Here is a 22,490-nt window from a genome sequence, read left to right on the forward strand (position 1 = left end):
TGCCATATGCTATGCTAAACTTTGGAGCTGCATATAAATGTTACTTCTCTTTTCTTTATTCCTCTCAGTGTTAGGACAATTATACTTTGCATGCATATCTTTGAATGACATATGTTTATAAATTAAGATATTAATGACTATCACACTACTAGGTATATAGGAAGCGCTTAATAAATAGCTGAATGGAATTAAAGTGAATTTTTTAAGCTACAAGAAATTTCTAAAAGATGTTGGAAATAAGAGTTTTTTCCTAAATACTATTTCTTACCTTCTTCCATAGAAATTGCTGGGTACGAGCAAATGATTGAAGCAGGGGGGAAGAAAAGAACACAATATCTGTACTATAGTTTCTCAGATTAATTTACAATAAGAAATGTAATGTGCAAAAATTATTGTAATTAGTATTCTGGGTTTATTCTCTAGAAATTCAGGGAAGATTTAGTAACAAAACGATAAATGAATACCTTATAAAACCAATATATTTGTGAGCCTTGTTGGAAATGGGAATCTACTTGCTTCTGGTAAATCCCACCCTCTTCCATCCCAGCTAGTTCTACAAGGGTAGTATTCTATGAATTTCTGAATTAATATGCTTAGTTCAGCATATTTTAGGAACCCAAATTTTCAGTGGAAGGAAGGAAAGAAGACAGAGAGATGGAGGGAGGAAGGGAGGGAGGGAAAGAAAGAGGGAAGAAAATTATAAGTGCAGCTTCAGTCAATAACTTTTTAATAATCATCTGTAAACTAACATCAATAACACTTCATTAATAAAATTGCCTATATCTTAGGACTCAGTAGCCTGCCCCTAATATTTTTTGCGGGGGAGGAGGGTATGATAAGACTTAAGCAGAGCAGAAATGTAGAAAGTAATATTAATTGTAGGATCATCTATAATAGTTGAAAATAAATGATCTTTTTAGTAGTTCAAAAAATAATCATGTCTATCAGAAACATTCCCTGAGAGAGGGGACCCTTTAAGTCAGTGGCTCCAAACCTGAGGCTCATGGACCTAGAGATTCGTGAGGATAATAATAGAGTATTGCAAACTATTTTCAGCATGGACTTCTAGAAAGTCTAATACAAATCACACAGGGCACACAACCAAATTAAATGGCAACTAGAGGTTATACTACAGGTAATTATCAGATGCTGATTAGAAACTAATTAGCATTTTCATGTGCCTTTGATAAATGAAAGTTTGATTTAAAAAAAAACTTTTTCAAAACATGGAAGAAGTAACTAAAATATCACTATGAAGATTGTGTCATGAAAAATGTTTCTGATAAGATGTTAAGTGAAGTGGCTGGCAAGATGGCTGAACAGGAACAGCTCTGGTCTGCAGCTCCCAGCGAGATGAATGCAGAAGGCAGGTGATTTCTGCATTTCCGACTGAGGTACCTGGCTCATCTCACTGGGACTGGCTAGACAGTGGGTGCAGCCCATGAAGGGCAAACCAAAGCAGGGTGGGGCATTGCCTCACCCAGGAAGCACAAGGGGTTGGGGTCTCCCTCCCCTAGCCAAGGAAAGCTGTGAGAGACTGTAAGGGACTGGGACTCCAGCCCAGATATTACCCTTTTCCCACGTTCTTCACAACCCACAGACTAGGACATTCCCTCGGGTGTCTACACCAGCAGGGCCATGGGTTTCAAGCACAAAACTGGGCAGCCGTTTGGGCAGACACCAAGCTAGCTGCAGGAGTTTTTGTTTGTTTGTTTTTCATACCCCAGTGGCGCCTGGAATACCAGCAAGACAGAACCGTTTGCTCCCCTGGAAAAGGGGCTGAAGCCAGGGAGCCAAGTGGTCTTGCTCAGCGGATCCCACCCCCATGGAGTCCAGCAAACTAAAATCCACTGGCTTGAAATTCTCGCTGCCAGCACAGCAGACTGAAGTTGAACTGGGACACCCCAGCTTGGTGGGGGAAGGGGCGACCACCATTACTGAGGCTTGGGTCAGTGGTTTTCCTCTCACAATGTAAACAAAGCCACTGGGAAGTTTGAACTGGGTGGAGCCCTCTACAGCACCCCAAAGCCAGTGTAGCCAGACTGCCTCTCTAGATTCCTCCTCTCTGGGCAGGGCATCTCTGAAAGAAAGGCAGCAGCCCCAGTCAGGGACTTATAGACAAAACTCCCATCTCCCTGGGACAAACAGTCACCTGGGGGAAGGGGTGGCTGTGGGCGCAGCTTCACTAGACTTAAAAGTTCCTGCCTGCCGGCTCTGAAGAGAGGAGCAGATCTCCCAGCACAGTGCTCAAGCTCTGCTAAGGGACAGACTGCTTCCACAAGTGGGTCCCTGGCCCCTGTGCCTCCTGACTGGAAGACACCTCCCAGCAGGGCTTGACAGATACCTCATACAGGAGAGCTCCAGCTGGCATCTGGCAGGTGCCCCTCTGGGACGAAGCTTCCCAAGGAAGGAGCAGGCAGCAATCTTTGCTGTTCTGCAGCCTCCACTAGTGATACCCAGGCAAACAGGAACTGGAGTGGACCTCCAGCAAACTCTAGCAGACCTGCAGCACAGAGGCCTATTTTGAAGGAAAACTAACAAACAGAAATAGCATCAACATCAACAAAAAGGATGTCTATTCAGAGGCCCCATTGGAAGGTCACCAACATCAAAGACCAAAGGTAGATAAATCCATGAAGATGAAGAAAAAACAGTGAAAAAAGGCTGAAAATTCCAAAAACCAGAATGCCTCTTCTCCTCCAAAGGATCACAACTCCTTGCCAACAAGGGAGCAAAACCGAATGGAGAAAGACTTTGACGAATTGACAGAAGTAGGCTTCAGAAGGTGGGTAATAACAAACTCTTCTGAGCTAAACAAGCATGTTCTAACCTAATGCAAGGAAGCTAAGAACCTTGAAAAAGGGTTAGAGGAATTGCTAACTAGAATAACCAGTTTAGAGAGGAACATAAATGACCTGATGGAGCTGAAAAACACAGCCCAAGAACTTCATGAAGCATACACAAGTATCAATAGCCAAATCAATCAAGCAGAAGAAACAATATCAGAGATTGAAGATCAACTTAATGAAATAAAGCATGAAGACAAGATTAGAGAAAAAAGAATGAAAAGGAATGAACAAAGCCTCCAAAAAATATGGGACTATGTGAAAAGACCAAACCTACATTTGATTGGTGTACCGGAAAGTGACAGGGAGAATGGAACCAAGTTGGAAAACATTCTTCAGGATATTATCCAGGAGAACTTCCCCAGCCTAGAAAGACAGGCCAACATTCAAATTCAGGAAACACAGAGAACACTACAAAGATACTCCTTGAGAAGAGCAACCCCTAAACACTAAATCTTCAGATTCACCAAGGTTGAAATGAAGGAAAAAATGTTAAGGGCGGCCAGAGAGAAAGGTTGGGTTACCCACAAAAGGAAGCCCATCAGACTAACAGTGGATTTCTCAGCAGAAACCCTACAAGCCAGAAGAGAGTGGGGGCCAATATTCAACATTCTCAAAGAAAAGAATTTTCAACCCAGAATTTCATATCCAGTCAAACTAAGCTTCACAAGTGAAGGAGAAATAAAATCCTTTACAGACAAGCAAATGCGGAGAGATTTTGTCACTACCAGGCCTGCCTTACCAGAGCTCCTGAAGGAAGCACTAAATATGGAGAGGAAAAACCAGTACCAGCCACTGCAAAAACTACCAAATTATAAAGACCATTGACACTATGAGGAAACTGCATGAACTAACAGGCAAAATAACCAGCTAGCATCATAATGACAGGATCAAATTCACACATAACAATATTCACCTTAAATGTAAATGGGCTAAATACCCAATTAAAAGACATAGACTGGCAAATTGGATAAAGAGTCAGGACCCATCAGTGTGCTGTATTCAGGAGACCCATCTCATGTGCAAAGACACACATGTGCTCAAAATAAAGCGATGGAGGAAAATTTACCAAGCAAATGGAAAGCAAAAAAAAGCAGGGGTTCCAATGCTAGTCTCTGATAAAACAGACTTTAAACTAACAAAGATCAAAAAAGACAAAGAAGGGCATTACATAATGGTAAAGGGATCAACACAACAAGAAGAGCTAACTATTCTAAATATATATACACCCAATAGAGGAGCACCCAGATTCATAAAGCAAGTTCTTAGAGACCTACAAAGAGACATAGACTCTCAAGCAATAATAGGGGGAGACTTTAACAACCCACTGTCAATATTAGACAGATCAATGAGACAGAAAATTAGCAAGGATATTCAGGACTTGAACTCAGCTCTGGACCAAGTGGACCCAATTGACATCTACAGAATTCTACACCCCAGATCAACAGAATATACATTCTTCTCAGCACCACATCACACTTATTCTAAAACTGACCACCAATTGGAAGTAAAACATTCCTCAGCAAATGCAAAAGAACAGAAATCATAACAAACAGTCTCTCAGACCACAGTGCAATCAAATTAGACCTCAGGATTAAGAAACTCACTCAAAACTATACAACTACATGGAAACTGAACAACCTGCTCCTGAATGACTACTGGGTAAATAACGAAATTAAGGCAGAAATAAATAAGTTTTTTGAAAGCAATGAGAACAAAGACATAATGTACAGAATCACTGGAAAACAGCTAAAGCAGTGTTTAGAGGGAAATTTAGAGCACTAAATCCCTACAGGAGAAAGCAAGAAAGATCTAAAATCAAAACCCTAACATCACAATTAAAAGAACTAGAGAAGCAAGAGCAAACAAATTCAAAAAGCTAGCAGAAGACCAGAAATAACTAAGATCAGAGCAGAACTGAATGAGATAGAGACACAAAAAATCCTTCAAAAAAATCATGAATTCAGGAAGCTGGATTTTTGAAAAGATTAAGAAAATAGACCACTAGCCAGGTTAATAAAGAAGAAAAGAGAGAAGAATCAAATAGATACAATAAAAAGTGGTAAAGGGGATATCACCACTGATCCCACAGAAATACAAACTACCATGAGAGAATACTATAAACACCTCTATACAAATAAACTAGAAAATCTAGAAGAAATGGGTAAATTCCTGGACACACACACCCTCCCAAGACTAAACCAGGAAGAAGTTGAATCCCTGAATAGACCAATAACAAGTTCTGAAATTGAGGCAGTAATTAATAGCCTGCCAACCAAAAAAAGCCCAGGACCAAATGGAGCTTGTACCATTCCTTCTGAAACTATTCCAAACAATGGAAAAAGAGGGACTCCTCCCTCACTCATTTTATGAGACTAGCATCATCCTGATACCAAAAGCTGGCAGAGACACAACAAAAAAAGAAAATTTCAGGCCAATATCCCTGATGAACATCGATGGGAAAATCCTCAATAAAATACTGGCAAACCAAATCCAGGAGCACAGCAAAAAGCTTATCCACCACAATCAAGTTGGCTTCATCCCTGGGATGCAAGGCTGGTTCAACATATGCAAATCAATAAATGTAATCCATCACATAAACAGAACCCATGACAAAAATCACATGATTATCTCAATACATGCAGAAAAGGCCTTTGATAAAATTCAACATCCCCTCATGCTAAAAACTCTCAATAAACTAGGTATTGATGGAATGTATCTCAAAATAATAAGAGCTATTTATGATAAACCCACAGTCAGTATCATACTGAATGGGCATGGATGAAGCTCGAAACCATAATTCCCAGCAAACTAATACAGGAACAGAAAACCAAACACCGTATGTTCTCACTCATAAGTGGGAGTTGAACTATGAGAACACATGGACACAGGGAGGGGAACATCACACACTGGGGCCGGTTGGCGGGTGGGGACTAAGGGGAGGGATAGCATTAGGAGAAATACCTAATGTAGATGATGAGTTAATGGGTGCAGCAAACCACCATGGCACATGTATACCTATGTAACAAACCTGCACGTTCTGTACATGTATCCCAGAACTTAAAGTATAATTAAAAAAGAAAAAAAGATGTTAAGTTTAAAAAAAAAAAAAAGTGCTATTGCAGCTATTACTGTAACCATGTAAAATATGTATTCACTGCTGGAAGATAATATGAAAATATTGTCATTGAAAAGGCATGTTTTCTTCTGTCAAAAACTGCCTTTATAGTTGTCCTCATATCTTTTCAATAAGAAAATAAAAGGAAAAGTAATTTTTGGCTTGGAGAAGGGATACATAATAAAGTGGATGAGGCTTGCCATGGGTAGATCTGTGATGTTGGTACTTTTTGTGCCCTTCCAGTCTCCTCTCTTTGCCTCCCCTCCCTCTTTCTGGTGCCCAGTTCCCTCCCTTAACCCCTTTCCAGGGCCCACCTGAGGGCCATTTCAGAAGGGCCTTGCTCAGTAGGCTTAGCTGGCCTCTGTCAAGCCACAGCACCTTTAATCAAGCATTTGCCACCATGGAGCCTTTACTCACCACTCCCCAACTGCTTCAATAATAATGTCTAGCAATCAAACTGCAATCATTAAGTAACAATTCCATCCCATATTTATTCACCAAAGGCATGCACAATTGTTAATCGGTGCTTCTGTACAGTGTGAAGATTAAGTCCTCTAAGTTGATAGAACCCAAATGAAGGTATATGTGTAGCTATGCAGCCTTGCTTGCAGTCATATATAATGCACATATGAGCTGCGGAGATCTTGGAGGGCCTCAATTTGGGGAGGAATGTCTTCAGGTGTCACCAAGATAAAAACATATGCATTTTCATTAACTGAAAACTCTTCTAAATCCAAAGAACGAATGTCAATGGTAGGACTTCAGAGAGCTGGCTGCCAGGGAGACTATCTGGGAGCAGTGGGGACATTTAGAGATCTCCTGGGCAGGAAGCCAGTCCTGGGAGGGAGGAAGCAGGCTCCCCCAGGATGCACATGCTGGGTCTGAGGTAGCCACATACTGAAATTGCCTTTGTAAAAATTACATCAGTGAGAAAATTATGGCAGTGGGGGAGATCCAACATAGCCCAAGCTCCTCTTGCTTTTAGCTTTCAAGCTGCCTTCATTCCAGGGTTAGCTTTGGGAGACATTTTATTTATAGTTTAAATGATAACAGGCCTTCCCCTAAAACTCAGCCACCTTTATAAAGCTAATGAGAGACCATCAGGTTAGTGGGAGGAGCCTGAATTCTGCTAAGGTGAATTCTGCATATCATAAGATATGCAATTTCCCCAATAATTCTTGCAAATAACATCACTATTGTAGAACCTAAGATTGGCCTTTTGTGACATCTTTTTAGGTTTTTTCATGTCTGACACCTGTGGCTCCATCTGGACCCACCAACCAATGGCTTCTGTGGCTCCACCCAGAAGCAACTCAGTGCAAGAGGACAGCTTCAACTCCCTATGATTTCATCTCTGATCCAACCAATCAGCAGCAAGTGCCCATTGAATAGCCACCCCACTCCCTCCCCAAACTATCTTTGAGCAACCCCTAATCTAGGGGCCTTCAAGGAGATTGATTTAAATAACAACTCCATCTCCCACGTGGCATGGCCAGCCTCACATCAATTAGACTCTTTCTTCACTGCAATGCCACGGTCTTCATTTGTGCAGCAAACGGGGAGAACCTGTCAGGCAGTTGCAATACTCACATAAGGTTGACTTGAGGCAGGTGTGAGGCTGGTATGGCTGAGACCACCAGAATTCCCGTTGCTTCCTATAGGGGCGGGGAACCGTGAGACAAAAAACAAACAAAAAACAAAAAGCCAACCCCAGTTAACCGAGGTGAAACAGACCCAGAACAATGACAAACAGAATGTTTCTTAGAATTCTGCTGCCTTCACCCAAGTGAAAAGGGTGATCACTTCTCCAAATGCGTTGTCAAATAAATTTTCCAAACATATAGGCTCTCTCATCTCTTTTTCTGCCTCACAGGATCTTTTCAGAACAACAAATACTTAGAGTGACAATCTCGCCCATGATCACAAGTTTGCACATGGAGTTTCGGTAAATGACCCGTGGTAAGCTGCCTCTCAGGCATGTTAGCCTGTCTCTGCAGTCTCCTTCGAATTCTCATGACATGTTCGGGTTTCCCTCCCAGGCTGTTACAGGCTCTCTACAGTTTCTTTAGATGACTCTGCTCCTTTCTTGATCTCTAGAATCACCCCTGGGCTCGAGGGCAAGGCTTCACCTTTTCTTGGCACCTGAAACCTCTGTTGACTTGTTCCTCCTCCCTTGAGTCCCCCAGCAATTCCTTTGGGCAGGTTTTCCTTGCCTTGCCTACTTCAAAGCAACTTTCTAAGCAAAGTTGTTCCTTCTTTATTCAACACTGTGAAGTTTGGAGCAAGAGAAGACTTTGAAGACACTCTGTTTTTTGTATTCCCGGAACTGCAGCATCACCTTTCCCTGGGAGCTTGTGAGACCTGCAGAACCTCAGGCCCCACCCCAAGCCTTCCAAATTAGAATCTCCATTTTAATAAGAGCCCAGGTAAGTCATATGTATGCTAAAGGCAAGAAGCTCTAATTTAATCTCTCAAACTTTGGAATACATCTGAGGTGTCTGTTAAAATGTAGCTAATCTGGGCCTCCCAGATCTCCTGCCTCCGATTCTCTGAAGATAAGGCCAGGGCATCTGCGTGTTTAAATCAAACTCTCCATGTGATTCTAATTCACAAGAGAGTTTAAGAAGGGCCAATTTAGCCACTGTCCTCACTTTAGAAATGAGGAAACTGATCCAGGGAAGTCAAGCAATGTGGTGGATGTTGAACAATTAGCAGCAGGAGGCATCTATCCTATAATCTACAAAGTGATGGACTGGGATTCAACAGACCTGGGTTCCAGGCGTGCTTCCCCTCCACAGGATCTTGGACAAATCTCCTAACATCTTGAAACTTAGTTCCCCACTTATGAAATGGGGCTCAGTGCATTTGAGGCATTGTGAGGACTAAATGATACATGAAACCTTACTGTAAACTCAATTAGCATGGACATGCAGGGCATTCATTAATTCATTTATTAATTATTTGAAGAGATAACACATACACACAGTAAAAATCTTAACAGTATAAAAAAGTAGGCCGGGCGTGGTGGCTCATGCCTGTAATCCCAGCACTTTGGGAGGCCGAGGTCGGCAGATCACCTGAGGTCAGGAGTTCGAGACCAGCCTGACCAACATGGTGAAACCCCGTCTCTACTAAAAATACAAAAATTAGCCAGGTGTGGTGGTGCGCACCTGTAGTCTCAGCTACTCTGGAGGCTGAGGCAGGGAAATCGCCTGAACCCAAGAGGCCGAGGCTGCAGTGAGCTGAGATCACGGCATTGCAGTTCAGCCTGGTGACAGAGCAAGACTCCATTTCAAAAAAAAAAAAAAAAAAAGTAAGGCTTCTTCCTTTCCTTCTGCTCAGTTTCTTGTGCATTCTTCCAGAAATATTCTCTGCATAATTAAGGTACTTTAATTCACAGCACATGCAGGCCAGAGCCAAGATTCTTGATTCCGAGTTAGGTGATGAACTCTTTAATATTGTGTTTCCTGTTTTTTAACCTTCTGTACCTTTCCTTGGCTACTTCATGGTTAATTACCGGATAGTCTGATCTCTCTCTATCTCTGTCTCTGTGTCTCTCATTCTCTGTCAGCTTCCTCTCTAGGCTTTACCCTTGCCTTTCTCCTCTGGGAGTTCTCGGTTTTTTATTCTTACAAAATGATATCCTAACATCTTCACATGTTCCCTCTGGTGGAAACTCCAGCAGAATGGGGCCTCTCACCGGAAAGTCATGTCCACTTGCCAAAAATATTTGCTACTCTGGTACAAAGCATCAGCTCTAACTCCCCCAATTTGCAATATAGTCATTCCAAACTCCTTTAGATGGGTATTATTTTCCACCAATATGCCCTTTTTGGAGAAGCCTTCCTCCTCACTCTTTTACTGTTTTCTAAAATCAGATGTAAATTTTCTACCTGTTGAAAGTAAAAACAAACAAACAAGCAAAACAAAAACAACCCCCCCCAGCTACTTGCATTCAAATCTGTCACTCTTATAAAGAGCATAAAAAATATTTTATGCGCTCATTCATTATTCTTAAGCACAATGCTGCTCTTCATACCACTTACCCTGAGCACCTGAGGTGCTTGGTGAAGATGCAGATTCCTGGCTCAGTCCATATCTATTGAATCAGGGAAGGGAGGGCAGAGCCAGGGAATCTGTATTTTACAAAATACCCAGCTCATTTTTACTCACAGCAAAGTTGGAGAAATGGGAAGGGAGAAAAATTGTTTGTAGATATCAAAGACCCCATTTATTGAGGCTCGGAGATACTGACTTCTCAAAAGCCACATCAGCCTGTGCTTCTGACAGGCCTCTTGTGCAGACGCGGCAGTGGATTTAATCTCGACACCCTCCTCCAGTCCTCCCATGTGCCTCCTGGTTTTCTGAATGAGATTCAGGAGAACCCGAGGTGCCTTCCATCATTCCGTCCCCAACAAGACATTTGTGTAGACTCTGCTATTGACATATTGCTTCTAAATGAAATTGTTTAATTTCTTATTTTAATATTAGGTTTTCATGTGGCAATGACTAAAAGCAGCATAAGAACTTCCTATCATCCTTTATTTGTGTGTGCTCCCCCAATAAACCCATAATTGGGTTTTGTGTGCTCCTTGCAAGACCCCTGCTGGTCCCCCCTCACCACTTTCTGACCTGAAACCATGAGGACTAATCTCATTAGGCCTTTATCCCTGTTCATGTCCTTCAGCCCCCAAGCTCAGGTCACCCCTTATCCCCTGTGCTTTAATCCCTATAAGACCCCTGCCAGCCACCCACGCCCTCTGGAACTCACAGCAAATCTTCAGCAAACTCTCTTAGATCTCAGCCTCTTCCTTGAGCCCTTTCTTCTTACTCTAACTGCAGCCTAGCTCTCCCTGCAGCCTGCTTCCCCTGCAGCCTTCAAGAGGGGGATGTTTCCTCTCCCACTCCCAGTGCGGTGCTGGTGAAATAGCTCTGGGGGATGGGAGCCCTGACTCGGAGCCTCTGCTGATTTCTGCAGTGTTGATGCTCTCACGGTGGCTGATTTCAAGCTACCACCCCGTCTTCACCGAACGTGGGTGTGTGAGGAGATGGCTCAGATGGCTCCAGCACATCCCTGTGTATAGCCTTCCTTCCACTGGGCCTGGAGGTGGGGGTGTGTCCTTGCTTCTCACTGCCATTTCCAGATTATTCTTCCTTTTCCTAGGAGCCCCCAGCTTTGAATATCATCCCACTACTTTTCTGGTAGCCATCACCAGCTCACTCCTGCTCGCTCTTAGGTCTCAACACTGTTCTGTCACAGTTCTCAATGATTTTATCACACATACAAATGTCCCTTTCAGCACGCTGGCCTAGTGGGTGCTTGATCTCCTCTTTTCCAATAACCTTTCACTCATTCAACCCCAGCCACCTCCTCCCATTGTTATACCCAAGACCTCATCAGTACCGACAACAACAATCTCTCCTTAATTTTAACCTCCAGTATCCCTTTCTCCTACTAACACCTCCCATCTTCCCAGCCCCAATACACTGTTGACCTCATAAAGACCTGCAATCCATTGATCTTACTTCCTTCTCACCAATCCTCACGTGTTTCATTTCCTCATCTCCCTCCTAAGCAGCTTACATGTCACACTCCATCCTTATCATCTGTCTCTTGGCCCCCTCTTGATTTGCTGCTAAATCCAACCCTCCGTCTAATCTGGACCCGCACCCCAGAAGCACTTCAGATGTGTGACCTTTAACTTAAGAGGGCCCTGAATGCTGATCACACTGTGTTTACCTAATCTGTTTGTCTCCAACTCGCATGGAAACTTTTCAAGCTTTCTATTCTCTCCTTCCCAATGCCTCCTTCCCCACCCTGCTCTCTGCTTATGGTTCCTCATTTCACTGAGAAAATAACAGTTAGGAGAGAACTTCCACAAGCGCCTGCCATATGCTGCATGCTCAGCTGTGCCCCATACTCTGCCTTCCCTTGTGGTACCATTTCTAAGGATGAGCTGTTTATGATCCCAGGGCAGGCCAAGCCCTCTTCTTGATACTAAAGCATATCTCCTTCTGCCCGCTCAAAGACATCGACAACAGCAATTCTCTTCTCCTTCTCCCATATCATCAAAATGTTCCCCTGGTGGATGACTCCCAGTACTTACAGCATCTAAACATTTTGCTCACACCACTCCACTCTCCCCTCTGGCTATTTCTCCGTTGTTCTGCTCTGCTTTATCCCAAAATGTCTCAAAGAGTTTCCCATGCTCATCCATTTCTTCAAATCCCACTCTAATGAGGATTTTGGCCCCACTTCTCCACTGAAATTGCTCTTATTAAGATCACTAATGACTGTCATACTGCTAAATCCAATGGTCAATTCTCAGCCTTCTTAGCAGAAGGTGCTATAGCTGATGAGGACCCCATACAGTCTTGATTTTCATTCTGCCTCACTGGTCATTCCTTCCCAATATCCTTTGCTGGTTCCATTTTTCCTTCCTGATCTCTTAACAGTGGCTGAGCCTGGGACTGCTGCTTCTTTCTATTTGTACGCCCTCCCTTGGTAGCTCATCAAACCTCAGTAACATAAGGTGAGGGTGGTAGGTTGAAATTTAGTAACTGAGGTCTCAACTGAGCCTTGAAAGATGAATCCTTTTTTGTCTTAGTCTGTGCAGTTTTCTATAACAAAGTACAGTAAACTGGGTCACTTATAAACAACAGAAATGTATTTGCTCATAGTTCTGGAAGCTGGGACATCCAAGATCGAGGAGCTAGTGGATGCAGTGTCTGGGGAGGGCCCACTCCGTGACTCATAAATGGCAGCTTTTAGCTGTGTCCTCCCAAGGTGGAAGGGGCAGATAAGCTCCCTCAGGCCTCTTTTATAAGGGTACTAATCCCATTCATGAGGGCAGAGTGCTCATGACCTAACCACCTGCTGAAGGCCCCGCCTCTTAATACTATTGCACTGGGGATTAGGTCTCAACATATGAATTTTGGAGGGGACACAAACATTCAGGCCATAGAACTTTTTAAGTTTAATTTAGTTTCCCAAGACTTTTCCCTGTTTTCTAGCTGATATGATTATTCTCGTCTCCTTCGTATTTAAGATGCTTAGTATTTATCAATAAGTTGACATTTGGATATATAAACCAGTGTGTGTGTGTGCTCATTCATCTGCTTGTCCCTCTTTATTTCATCTTAACTGTGGTAACAGAAGCCCAAGAAAAACATTTTGTTTCCTTTTGGTTCAGCCCTGAGTACAGGAGTGCTGACGTTCCTTACCTCTTCAGAAGGTGGTTAGAAGGGACAAGCCCAGCGCAGGTAGCAGGGTCTGAGATTTTTCGGGCCTGCCACCAGAGGGCATCATTCTGGTCCACAATCTGGAGGATGTCCCCCTTCTGGAAAGGCAATCCAGCGTCCATGCAGGGGATGTCAGGATCCTCCTGGGGCCAGTACTCAGTCATGGCACGAACATACACCTGATGGCAGGTGCATAATGATGCTATCAGAACGTGCCTAATGGTGCCATCTGAAGAACCCTTGCCCATGGGCCATCATGACTTAAAACCATTTCTCCCACTCCCCGACCTGCTACTCCTATCTTTCCTCTCCACCCTCACCAAAAAAGAGAACTTGCCTCCTGAGCCTAAGTACCATGATAAAAAGCATCTTTGGGAACAGAATCTCTTAGCTTAGAGAAGTTCAAGCTCAAATGTTCACAATTTTTGATGTTGCTTCTTGACTTCTTAGTATCCCATCTCCTTATACTGTACTCATTTACTCATTTTGCTTCTTGGGCCATCAGTATTGAAAAATACCCAACACAGTCTTGAGCCCAGGTCCAACACAGTACAAAGGATAGGATTATTATGCATCATATTTAGTTGCTGTTACTTGGGGATTTACTGTGTGTGAGATTGAAGACTCAGTAAATTCTTACCATTTTCTGGCTATTCACAGGAGGGTCAGAGACTGGAACCACCTTGAACATGATTGTGCCTCGAGACATGGCCTGGAAAATGAGAGAGGAGAAAGGATGGCAATCGTGGAGCTAGCAGGGTTACTGGGGCTCGGTAGACAGAGTTACAGTGCAATGTATCCAGGTCTCATGGTGACATCCCCCAAGAGCCTTTCTCAAGGGCTCTGCAGCTGTCACCATCCAGAAATAGAAATTAGGAAGCAAATTACCTCTACATCTGCCCTGCTGTGGGGTTCTGGGGTCACTGGTCTGTTAAAAGCCACACTGAGGTGGCCTCTTCCAGGGACCCTCCCACCCCACACTGAAACAGAAACACCCCACCTATCAAGGTCTTCCTCACCCAGGCCCTAGGGAGGGACAGGATCTCCATCTGAATTTCCCTCCTTATGTCCTTACTCAGTAAATATTTCCTGAATGCCTGTTTCTACACCAGATACCCCAGTCTGATGGGGAAGAAGAGGGGCTCCTAAGTTTTCTGGGAGAACTGACAACTTTCCAAACTCATGGTGGAAATAGGGAGCTCTCAGACTGGGGGAAGGAAGAATTCCTGTTACATGCACTGTGACGGGCATTAAACATACAGAGATTAAGACCCTGTTTGTACTCAGGAATTTCATAATCCCACTGTCCTGGGCAACATCACAGCTGGCACCAGGGGGTAGAAGCCATGCATATCTGTGATTTCCAGTACTTCAAGCTTCCTTTGCAGCACCTTCTACACCACACAGAATCTTGCAGCAGTGTCTTACAAAGGATTTAGGTGCTTGTCTCATAGCACCACTCCTCACCTCACTCTCTAAGCCACTGCTATGAAATCCTGGCAGGAACCCAGTTTGAGAACCACTGATCTATCCAGTATATTGTAATAGTAATCAACCTAGTCCCCACACCTGGGCTGTGCATGGGGGGGAGGTGGGAGGGGCATGCTGCTATGACTATTAACAGCTGAACTGCGATTCAGGGAATGGTTTGAAGGGCAGGAATAGGAACCTGAGGGAGAGCAAATGCTCATGAATCAGGTTATCAATCCTTAGCTCCAACCACAAGAACAGTGGCGGGTCACCAAGGATGTCCCCTCCCTGTATGCTGCTGTCTGGTGACTCCTTTATTCTCCCAAAGCTGCCCTCCAGGAAGATGTTAAACATTTCAGCTGTAGAAAAGTGTTAGTGGGGGAAGGAGTGGTTTGCTCAGGTTCAGATTCTCCTACAAAGTCTCACTGTGTCCACCCCAGGCTCAGTCTCCAATGGAGCAAACCAGGTGATGAGGGAGCTGGGCTAGGGGCCCTGGCAGTCTTCCCATGGCTGAAGAAGGAAGGAGCAACTTGGGAAGGGGAGTTTTCCAGCCAGGACCAGAACTTCTCAGGGTAGAGGAGGGAGGTCAGGAAGTGACATGGGTGACAGACAAGGTCCGGGAGCCTGGAGGGAGAAAGCTGCCAAGAGAACTCAAGTCCCCGGTACATCCCAGTGCACACACACAGGCTTGATGGGCCCAGTTCAGCCTTGGCATTTATACAAATCATTAACAAAAAAGCAAAAAGATTTACCAGAATATGGATCACTTGTTCAGGGTCCAGTCCCTCAACTGAAACTCCATTCACTTCTACCAGTTTGTCTCCAGCATAGAGCAACCCTAGGCAGACAGTAACACAAAACAAAGACAGACACAAAGAAGTAGGATAAAAATAGCAGTAGCTACCTCAATAGTTATTTAACAAACTCACTAATCCAAGCATGCTCTAAAAGTGTTTAATATGAAATAATAATAGAAAAGAAAACTGGTTATTCCAGCTTACGTCGCCCCCAGAAATGTGTGAGCAGTCCATTTTTCTACCTTGTCACAAATACTTGGCATTGACTGATGGTAATACTTTTATTTTTGCTAGTCTGATGTTGTAAAATGGAACCAGAACACTGGTAAGAAAATAGCACTAAAAACAAAGATGTCAGGGTCGTAAGTCAATGACAAAAAGAAAATGGGGTAGGTATTCTTCAAAAGGGAAAATGTGGAGAAACTTGGGGTTTAAGTTAAGACCTGAGAAATGTGAGGTAAAACAGTGGAGTTGTCAGACAGTTGAGAGAAGCAGCAGAATGATGTCACAGAACAGAAACCAAGGATGATAAAAAAAATTCAAGAAAGGTGTCAACAGCATCAGATGTGGTCAAGAACTGGAAATAAAACTGAGGAGGGGCCAGGTGTGGTGGCTCATGCCTATAATCCTAGCACTTTGGGAGGTCGAGGTGGTTGGGCCACTTGAGGCCAGAGGTTCGAGACCAGCCTTGCCAACATGACGACCCCCGTCTCTACTAAAAATACAAAAAAAATTAGCTGGGGTGGTGGTACACGCCTGTAATCCCAGCTACTTTGGAGGCTGAGGCAGGAGAATTGCTTGAACCTGGGAGGCAGAGGTTGCAATGAGCTGTGATTGCCCCACTACACTCCAGTCTAGGTGATAGAGTGAGACTGTCTCTCTCTCTCTCTCTCTCTCTCACACACACACACACACACACACACACACACACACAAAACTGAGGAGGAAGGAAGGCCAATGGACTTAGCAACTAGGAAATCCTTGGTATTTACAATGAGAATGTTGAAGTATAAAGCATGTGCCAGGTTTTAGGGCTTCGGGGTAGCAAGGATGTATAGAATCACTCATTTAAGAAACACAACAGTAGCCAGGTGTGGTGGCTCATGCCTGTAATCCCAACGCTCTCTCTGGGAGGCCAAGGCAGGAGGATTGTTTGAGCCCAGGAGGTTGACACCAGCCTGGGCAACCTAGTGAGACCCTATCTCAACAAAAAATAGAAAAATTGGCTGGGCATGGTAGTGTGCACCAGTGGTCCCAGTTACTGGGGGGCTGAGGTGGAAGGATTGCTCAAGCCCAGGAGGCTGAGGCTGCAGTGAGTCATGATCACACCACTGCACTCCAACCTGAGTGAGAGTGAGACCGTGTCTAAAAAAAAAAAAAAGAAAGAAAAAAAAGTTTAAAGAAGGACAGCAGTGAAAGGATGAAAACCTGGTTAACTGGTAGAAAGTGTGAGCAAAAGGCATTTCAAGATGGGAAAGAGCTATGCCTTTCTGAAAGTAGAAGGACAGAGTGCAGAGGAAAAGGTGGGAATATAGAGCCAGGCAGATCTGTATTTGAATCCTGACTCAAACGGTGTAATTTTGAGCAAGTTAGTTTCGTAATCTCTTTGAGCCTCAGTTTCCTCATCTATACAATGGCATGATAATACTTACCTTTGAGGTTGCCATGAGAATGGCTTTAATGTGGTACCTAGAATGCGAAGGACTCAGTGAAGGAGCAGAGTAAGATTCTTTGGAATATTTGTTTCTTCTTTCTTTACTGCTTCTATCCAAGCAACGGAACTCACTAAAGCCCTGAACCAAGTTAAGAAAGAGGGATTTCTCTGGAAAGAAGCCTAAACAGTCAAGGGTTTCCCGTTTTTCTGGTAGCACTCGATCCCGGCTGCTCCAGCTTACCACTCCTCTCCGCCAGCCCGCCGTGGATGACCCTGGCCACCAAGATGTCTCCTGTTATCTCGTGGCGCTTGATGGTGGCTCCCTGAAGAGAGAATAGACGTGATCCCTCTGTTACCTAACATGACCATTTTTCAGGTGGCTTCCCTCAATCAGTGCAGCTCTGGTCTTTCAAACGAGGTTATTCATGCCAACCAGGACAGAGGGGCTACACAGTGCCCTGTGGCCTGGCAGTCATAGCCTGCCATCACAAAGGAAAGGCCATTCAACTTTGGCTTCCAGCAGTCTCATTCCAACCACATAAACATAAAAGAATATTTAGATTATTCCAAAGATACAGAAACCTCCCACGATTAAAACCTAATTAGAGGGACTGTTCTTAGAAAATCAAATGAATGCCTTCCTTAGATTCTCATTATTATAGGAGGAGATAGGCAAATGCATTGGAATTGAGTAAAATACACGCATAGATCAGAAAGCCACATTTTTTTTCTTTTGAGACAGAGTCTTGCTCTGTTGCCCAGGCTGGAGCAGAGTGGCACAATCTCGGCTCACTGCAAGCTCTGCCTCCCAGGTTCACGCCATTCTCCTGCCTCAGCCTCCCAAGTAGCTGGGACTACAGGCGCCCGCCACCACGCCCGGCTAATTTTTTGTATTTTTAGTAGAGACGGGGTTTTGCCGTGTTAGCCAGGATGGTCTCGATCTTCTGACCTCGTGATCCGCCCACCTCGGCCTCCCAAAGTGCTGGGATTACAGGCATGAGCCACCACGCCCAGCCCGAATATTAAAATAAAATATGTACGTCTTATTTCTCACAAAAATGTCTTATAAATCTCATCTTACTTTTCACAAAAGAAAAACACTAAGCTGAAATCTTTCCTTAGAGAAAACACCATGACATGTAATATGTTTGAAACCACAGGCAAAACCTGTAGAGTTGACAGCTGTTATTATCACTGTATATGTGATCGCAGGGAAGACTACTGCCCAAGTAACCACTAGATATAATTTGGTTCACAATTAACCTAAGCATATCCTAAATGGAAATATAAAAAATGATTTCCTTACCAGGGGCTGTTGGTTTTTCACCAAACAAACAATCCTCATTGCTTCCTCACTCTCAGGGATATTATCTGGCAGCGGAGGGAGAAGGGGTTCAAAATCTTTCTGAGCTATCGTGTCATGGGCACTGAGCAAGGCCTGGGCACAGGGAAGGAAAAGGTGAGCAGATGTCACACATGGGCCAAGGCCCTCTAGAAGATAGTGACTCAATACTAAGACACAACAACAACAACAAACATCAATACAGACATGCCAGACACAGTGCAAAGCATTTTATATGAATTAATCCAATCCTCACAATAATTCTATGAGGCAGGTACATTAATTGTCCTCAATTTGCAGATAAGGAAATAAGGCACAGAGAGGTTAAGCAATGCACAATACACTCTTTCATTTCTGCTAAAATGTATTATGCCACGACATTCTTATTTCCTGGCAGCCCATGTAATCTGTGATGCCCCTGTGGAGTTTGAACTACAAAATAACTTTTATAGTATTTTCCCTAATTAAGGTAGAATGAAGGGCAGTAATCAAAATATCTTGCTGGTTTAATTTGTTAGTAACACTCAAGCGCTCGTGGTACAGAATGAAAAGTTCGTATGATCAAGCTATGATCTTTGATCATAAGCTATGATCAAAGAGTTTCTTTGACTAGCCCATTAGGTTAAATTCTTTATTTCACGGGGTGGGGAAGCTGTCACTTTGCTGCCCTGAGATTGGTAGACAGAATTTAGTTGGAACTCAGAAAATTCTCTAAGTAGTGTGTGCCGTTGAGGATATTTGATGACTGGTGGTTGTGTTGTGAACTATAATTTCAGCACTCCAAATGCAGACATTCTCTTAAAGTTCTAATTTATTGATAAATTGGTCTCAAATCTCTAAGTACTAAGAGATAGGTTTCTGTTCTGCAATCAAATGTTCTTCATAAACCCTCTCACCGGGATAATCATCATTATACTGTATATTCTAAATACCTTCACACACATTATCTAAAACTTAAAATAGTCTCACTTTGGAAAGGAAGCATGAAGGTATTTCTCTAAAACTAGAATGTTCCCTGTTTGCTACCCAAGATTTTTAGATGGGCAATAGCTTTGTAGGGGAAACAAAACACCATGGAAAGTTCTGGATGCCTCCTCATAAACACAGCAGGCTTGGCTGCATGATTGACAACACTGAGCTAGTCACATCTGAGTCCCACATATTTAAGTACAATCTGTTGGTCAGTCCCCATGTGCAGTAATAGAACATTATTCAGAGAGAACATTTTCCATCACATATATTTCTCCTTCCCAACTTTGTCTATGTGCCAGATGGGGACGTCTTTTCTATTTTAGCAGGCACTTGCCTTAAAGTGTGGAGCCTGGAGCATTTGTCTCAGCTCTTGGATCTCAGGGGAAGTAGGGGTTTCACGTAATAACTCCACTACCTGGTTCATGGAAAAACATACATTATGAAATTTTTTAAAAAATCTTTATCACCTACGTAACCTCACCCTGGCTGGATAACATATATACTGACTAACATGATATTGACCTTTAAAAAGTTATTATTGGAGCCTTCTTTTTCATCTTTAAAGCCATCCATTAAAGCCTACCATCCTTCTTTATTCATTAAAATTGCTACTTTAATATAACAAATAGAATTCAAGATTTGAGATGGATCTAAACCCAATGCCCCAGTCCTGGCACATAGGCATGGAGGATGTACCAATTTGGTAATAGCATATGAACCAAGGCATTTTTCCTCTAGTGCCTCTAAAATATAATAGCTGTTTGCTGATGTCAATGCTTTGCAGGCTTATGAAGCTGTATGAGTTTCTCTAGGAACGTACCTGGAGAACTCAAAGAGCTTAATCCCATGGGATGCTCCATTCTTCAAATAGAAAATGGGAATCATAATTTATCTTTTAGAGTATCAGTTGATTAGCAGTTTTAATACTTGTTACAATAAAAAGTGCTAAGCAGAAAAAAATTCTGATCTCTCTGCTGTGGTTTAGGCGTAGACCTGCTTTCAGAGGACATAAGACCTTTCAAGACTTTAGTCAGCCCCATTACCTACAGTCAAATGAAAACAAGCAGTTTACAAAGGTTTACCTCCATTCACTGGGATTTCAACTGAATAAAATATTATATACGTGTTTTCCTGTGGACAACTGAGAACAATTTGAGTTGTTGATTACTGGAATTGAGAGTAGAAGTTTTTTCTTTCTTTTTTGCTGTTTCTTTTAATATGGTTTGGGCAATAAATAATAAAATCGATTATATCTATTCATTCACTTGGCAAACATTTACTAACACTACTATGTGCTGGGTGCTGTTTTAGGTGTTGTGAAAACAGTAGCGGCTGACAAAAATCTCCATCTCACGGAATTTACACTCTAGGGAGGAGACACAGATAACAAATGAAAATGTAAGTAAAATAGTTTTGTTTGATGGTGACAAGTGTTAAGAAGAAAAATAAACCAGGGAAGGTGGCTAGGGAGTGCTAAGAGGGGATGCAGTTTTAGATAGGTGACCAGGAAAAGCTTCACTGAGAAGGTGGCATTTGAGTGGAGACTGGAAGGAGATGAGGGACAAATCAGGTGGATACCTGGGCAAGAGCTTTGCTGACATAGGGAATGGCGAGTGCAAAGGGCCCCAGGCAGAAGCATGTCTGATGATTTTTTTTTTTTTTTTTTTTTTTTTTGAGACACAGTCTCACTCTGTCACCCAGGTTGGAGTGCGGTGGTGTGATCTCAGCTCACTGCAACCTCCACCTCCTGGGTTCAAGCCATTCTCATGCCTCCCAAGTAGCTGGGATTACAGGCATGCACCACAACGTCCAGTTAATTTTTGTTGTTGTTGTTGTATTTTTAGGAGAGATGGGGTTTTGCTATGTTGGCCAGGCTGGTCTTGAACTCCTGGGCTCAAGTGATCTGCCTGCCTCAGGCTCCCAAAGTGCTGGGATTATAGGCATGAGCTACCGCACCTAGCCCGATGAATTTAAACAACAACAAGGAGTCAAGGTGGCTGGAGAAGAGTGAATGGGGAAAGCATTAAGTGTGAAGTCAAAGAGGTAACAGCAGCTTGATAGTGTTTGGCTATGTAAGAACTTTGGTGTTTAGGCTAGGCATGGTGGCTCACACCTGTAATCTCAGCACTTTGGGAGGCCAAGCCGGGTGGATGGCTTAGGGTCAGGAGTTCGAGACCATCCTGGCCAACACAGTGAAACCCTGTGTTTACCAAAAGTTAGCCAGGCATAGTGGGTTTCTGTAGTCCTAGCTACTTGGGAGGCTGAGGTAGGAGAATCGCTTGAACCCAGGAGGCAGAGGTTGCAGCGAGCTGAGATCTTGCCACTGCACTCCAGCCTAAGCAACAGAGCAAGACTCTGGGAAAAAAAAAAAAAAAAATCTTTGGTGTTTACTCTGAGATGGGAAGTCATTTGAAGGGTTTGGGTGTTAGTGAGGAAGTGACATGATTTGGCTTGCTTTCAAAGAGGATATGTTTGGTTGCTGCATTGAGAGTAGACTATAGGGGAGCAAGAGTGGACACCGGAGACCAGGCAGGAGGCGATTTTGCAATTCTCTATGTAAGAGATGATGATGATGGTATGGAGTGGTGAGATCCTGGATATATTTTGGTGAGATCCTGGATATATTTTGAAAGTAGAGCTGAGAGGATTTGCTATCTGATTGGGTGTGAGGTATCAGAGAAAGAGAGTCAAAATGACCCCTAAGATTCTGGCCTGAGCACTGCAAGAACACAGGTGTCATTTCTGAGATAGAAAAGCCTCCCAGAAGAGTGGGTGGGGGTGATTGGCAGGTGAGGAAGATCGGGAGCTCAGTTTGGAACATGTGAACTTGGAGGAGTCCATTAGACATCCAAGTAAGATGGAGAGGAGGCAGTTGGATATTTGAGACTGGAATTTGGGGGGAAATCTCCAGGCTAGAGATGTAAATCTGAGAATTATTACTATAACAGTACCCTGTTTCTGTAGGGTAAATAGAGTACAAGATTTAGGAACAAAGAAAGAAATGGACACATGCTAAAAATGATGTAGGTGGTGGTGGTGGGGAAGTGTT

General features: G+C 43.4%; 1 protein-coding gene across 1 annotated transcript in view; it reads right to left on the minus strand.

The window, feature by feature from the left end:
• LOC105468094 (MAGUK p55 scaffold protein 4) overlaps nt 1-22,490 on the minus strand; it is a 58,262-nt gene that overhangs the window by 24,399 nt on the left and 11,373 nt on the right. Inside the window, exons 4-11 of the mRNA XM_011718059.3 lie at nt 19,776-19,856; nt 18,434-18,565; nt 17,369-17,450; nt 15,429-15,514; nt 13,847-13,918; nt 13,189-13,385; nt 7,555-7,619; nt 269-286 (exon numbers count right to left, since the gene is read on the minus strand). Of these exons, the coding sequence (XP_011716361.1) occupies nt 269-286; nt 7,555-7,619; nt 13,189-13,385; nt 13,847-13,918; nt 15,429-15,514; nt 17,369-17,450; nt 18,434-18,565; nt 19,776-19,856 (733 nt within the window). The remainder of the gene's footprint in view (nt 1-268; nt 287-7,554; nt 7,620-13,188; nt 13,386-13,846; nt 13,919-15,428; nt 15,515-17,368; nt 17,451-18,433; nt 18,566-19,775; nt 19,857-22,490) is intronic.

The sequence above is a fragment of the Macaca nemestrina genome, chromosome 11 (genome assembly GCF_043159975.1).
Source record: "Macaca nemestrina isolate mMacNem1 chromosome 11, mMacNem.hap1, whole genome shotgun sequence".
In the NCBI taxonomy this organism is placed as follows: domain Eukaryota; kingdom Metazoa; phylum Chordata; class Mammalia; order Primates; family Cercopithecidae; genus Macaca; species Macaca nemestrina.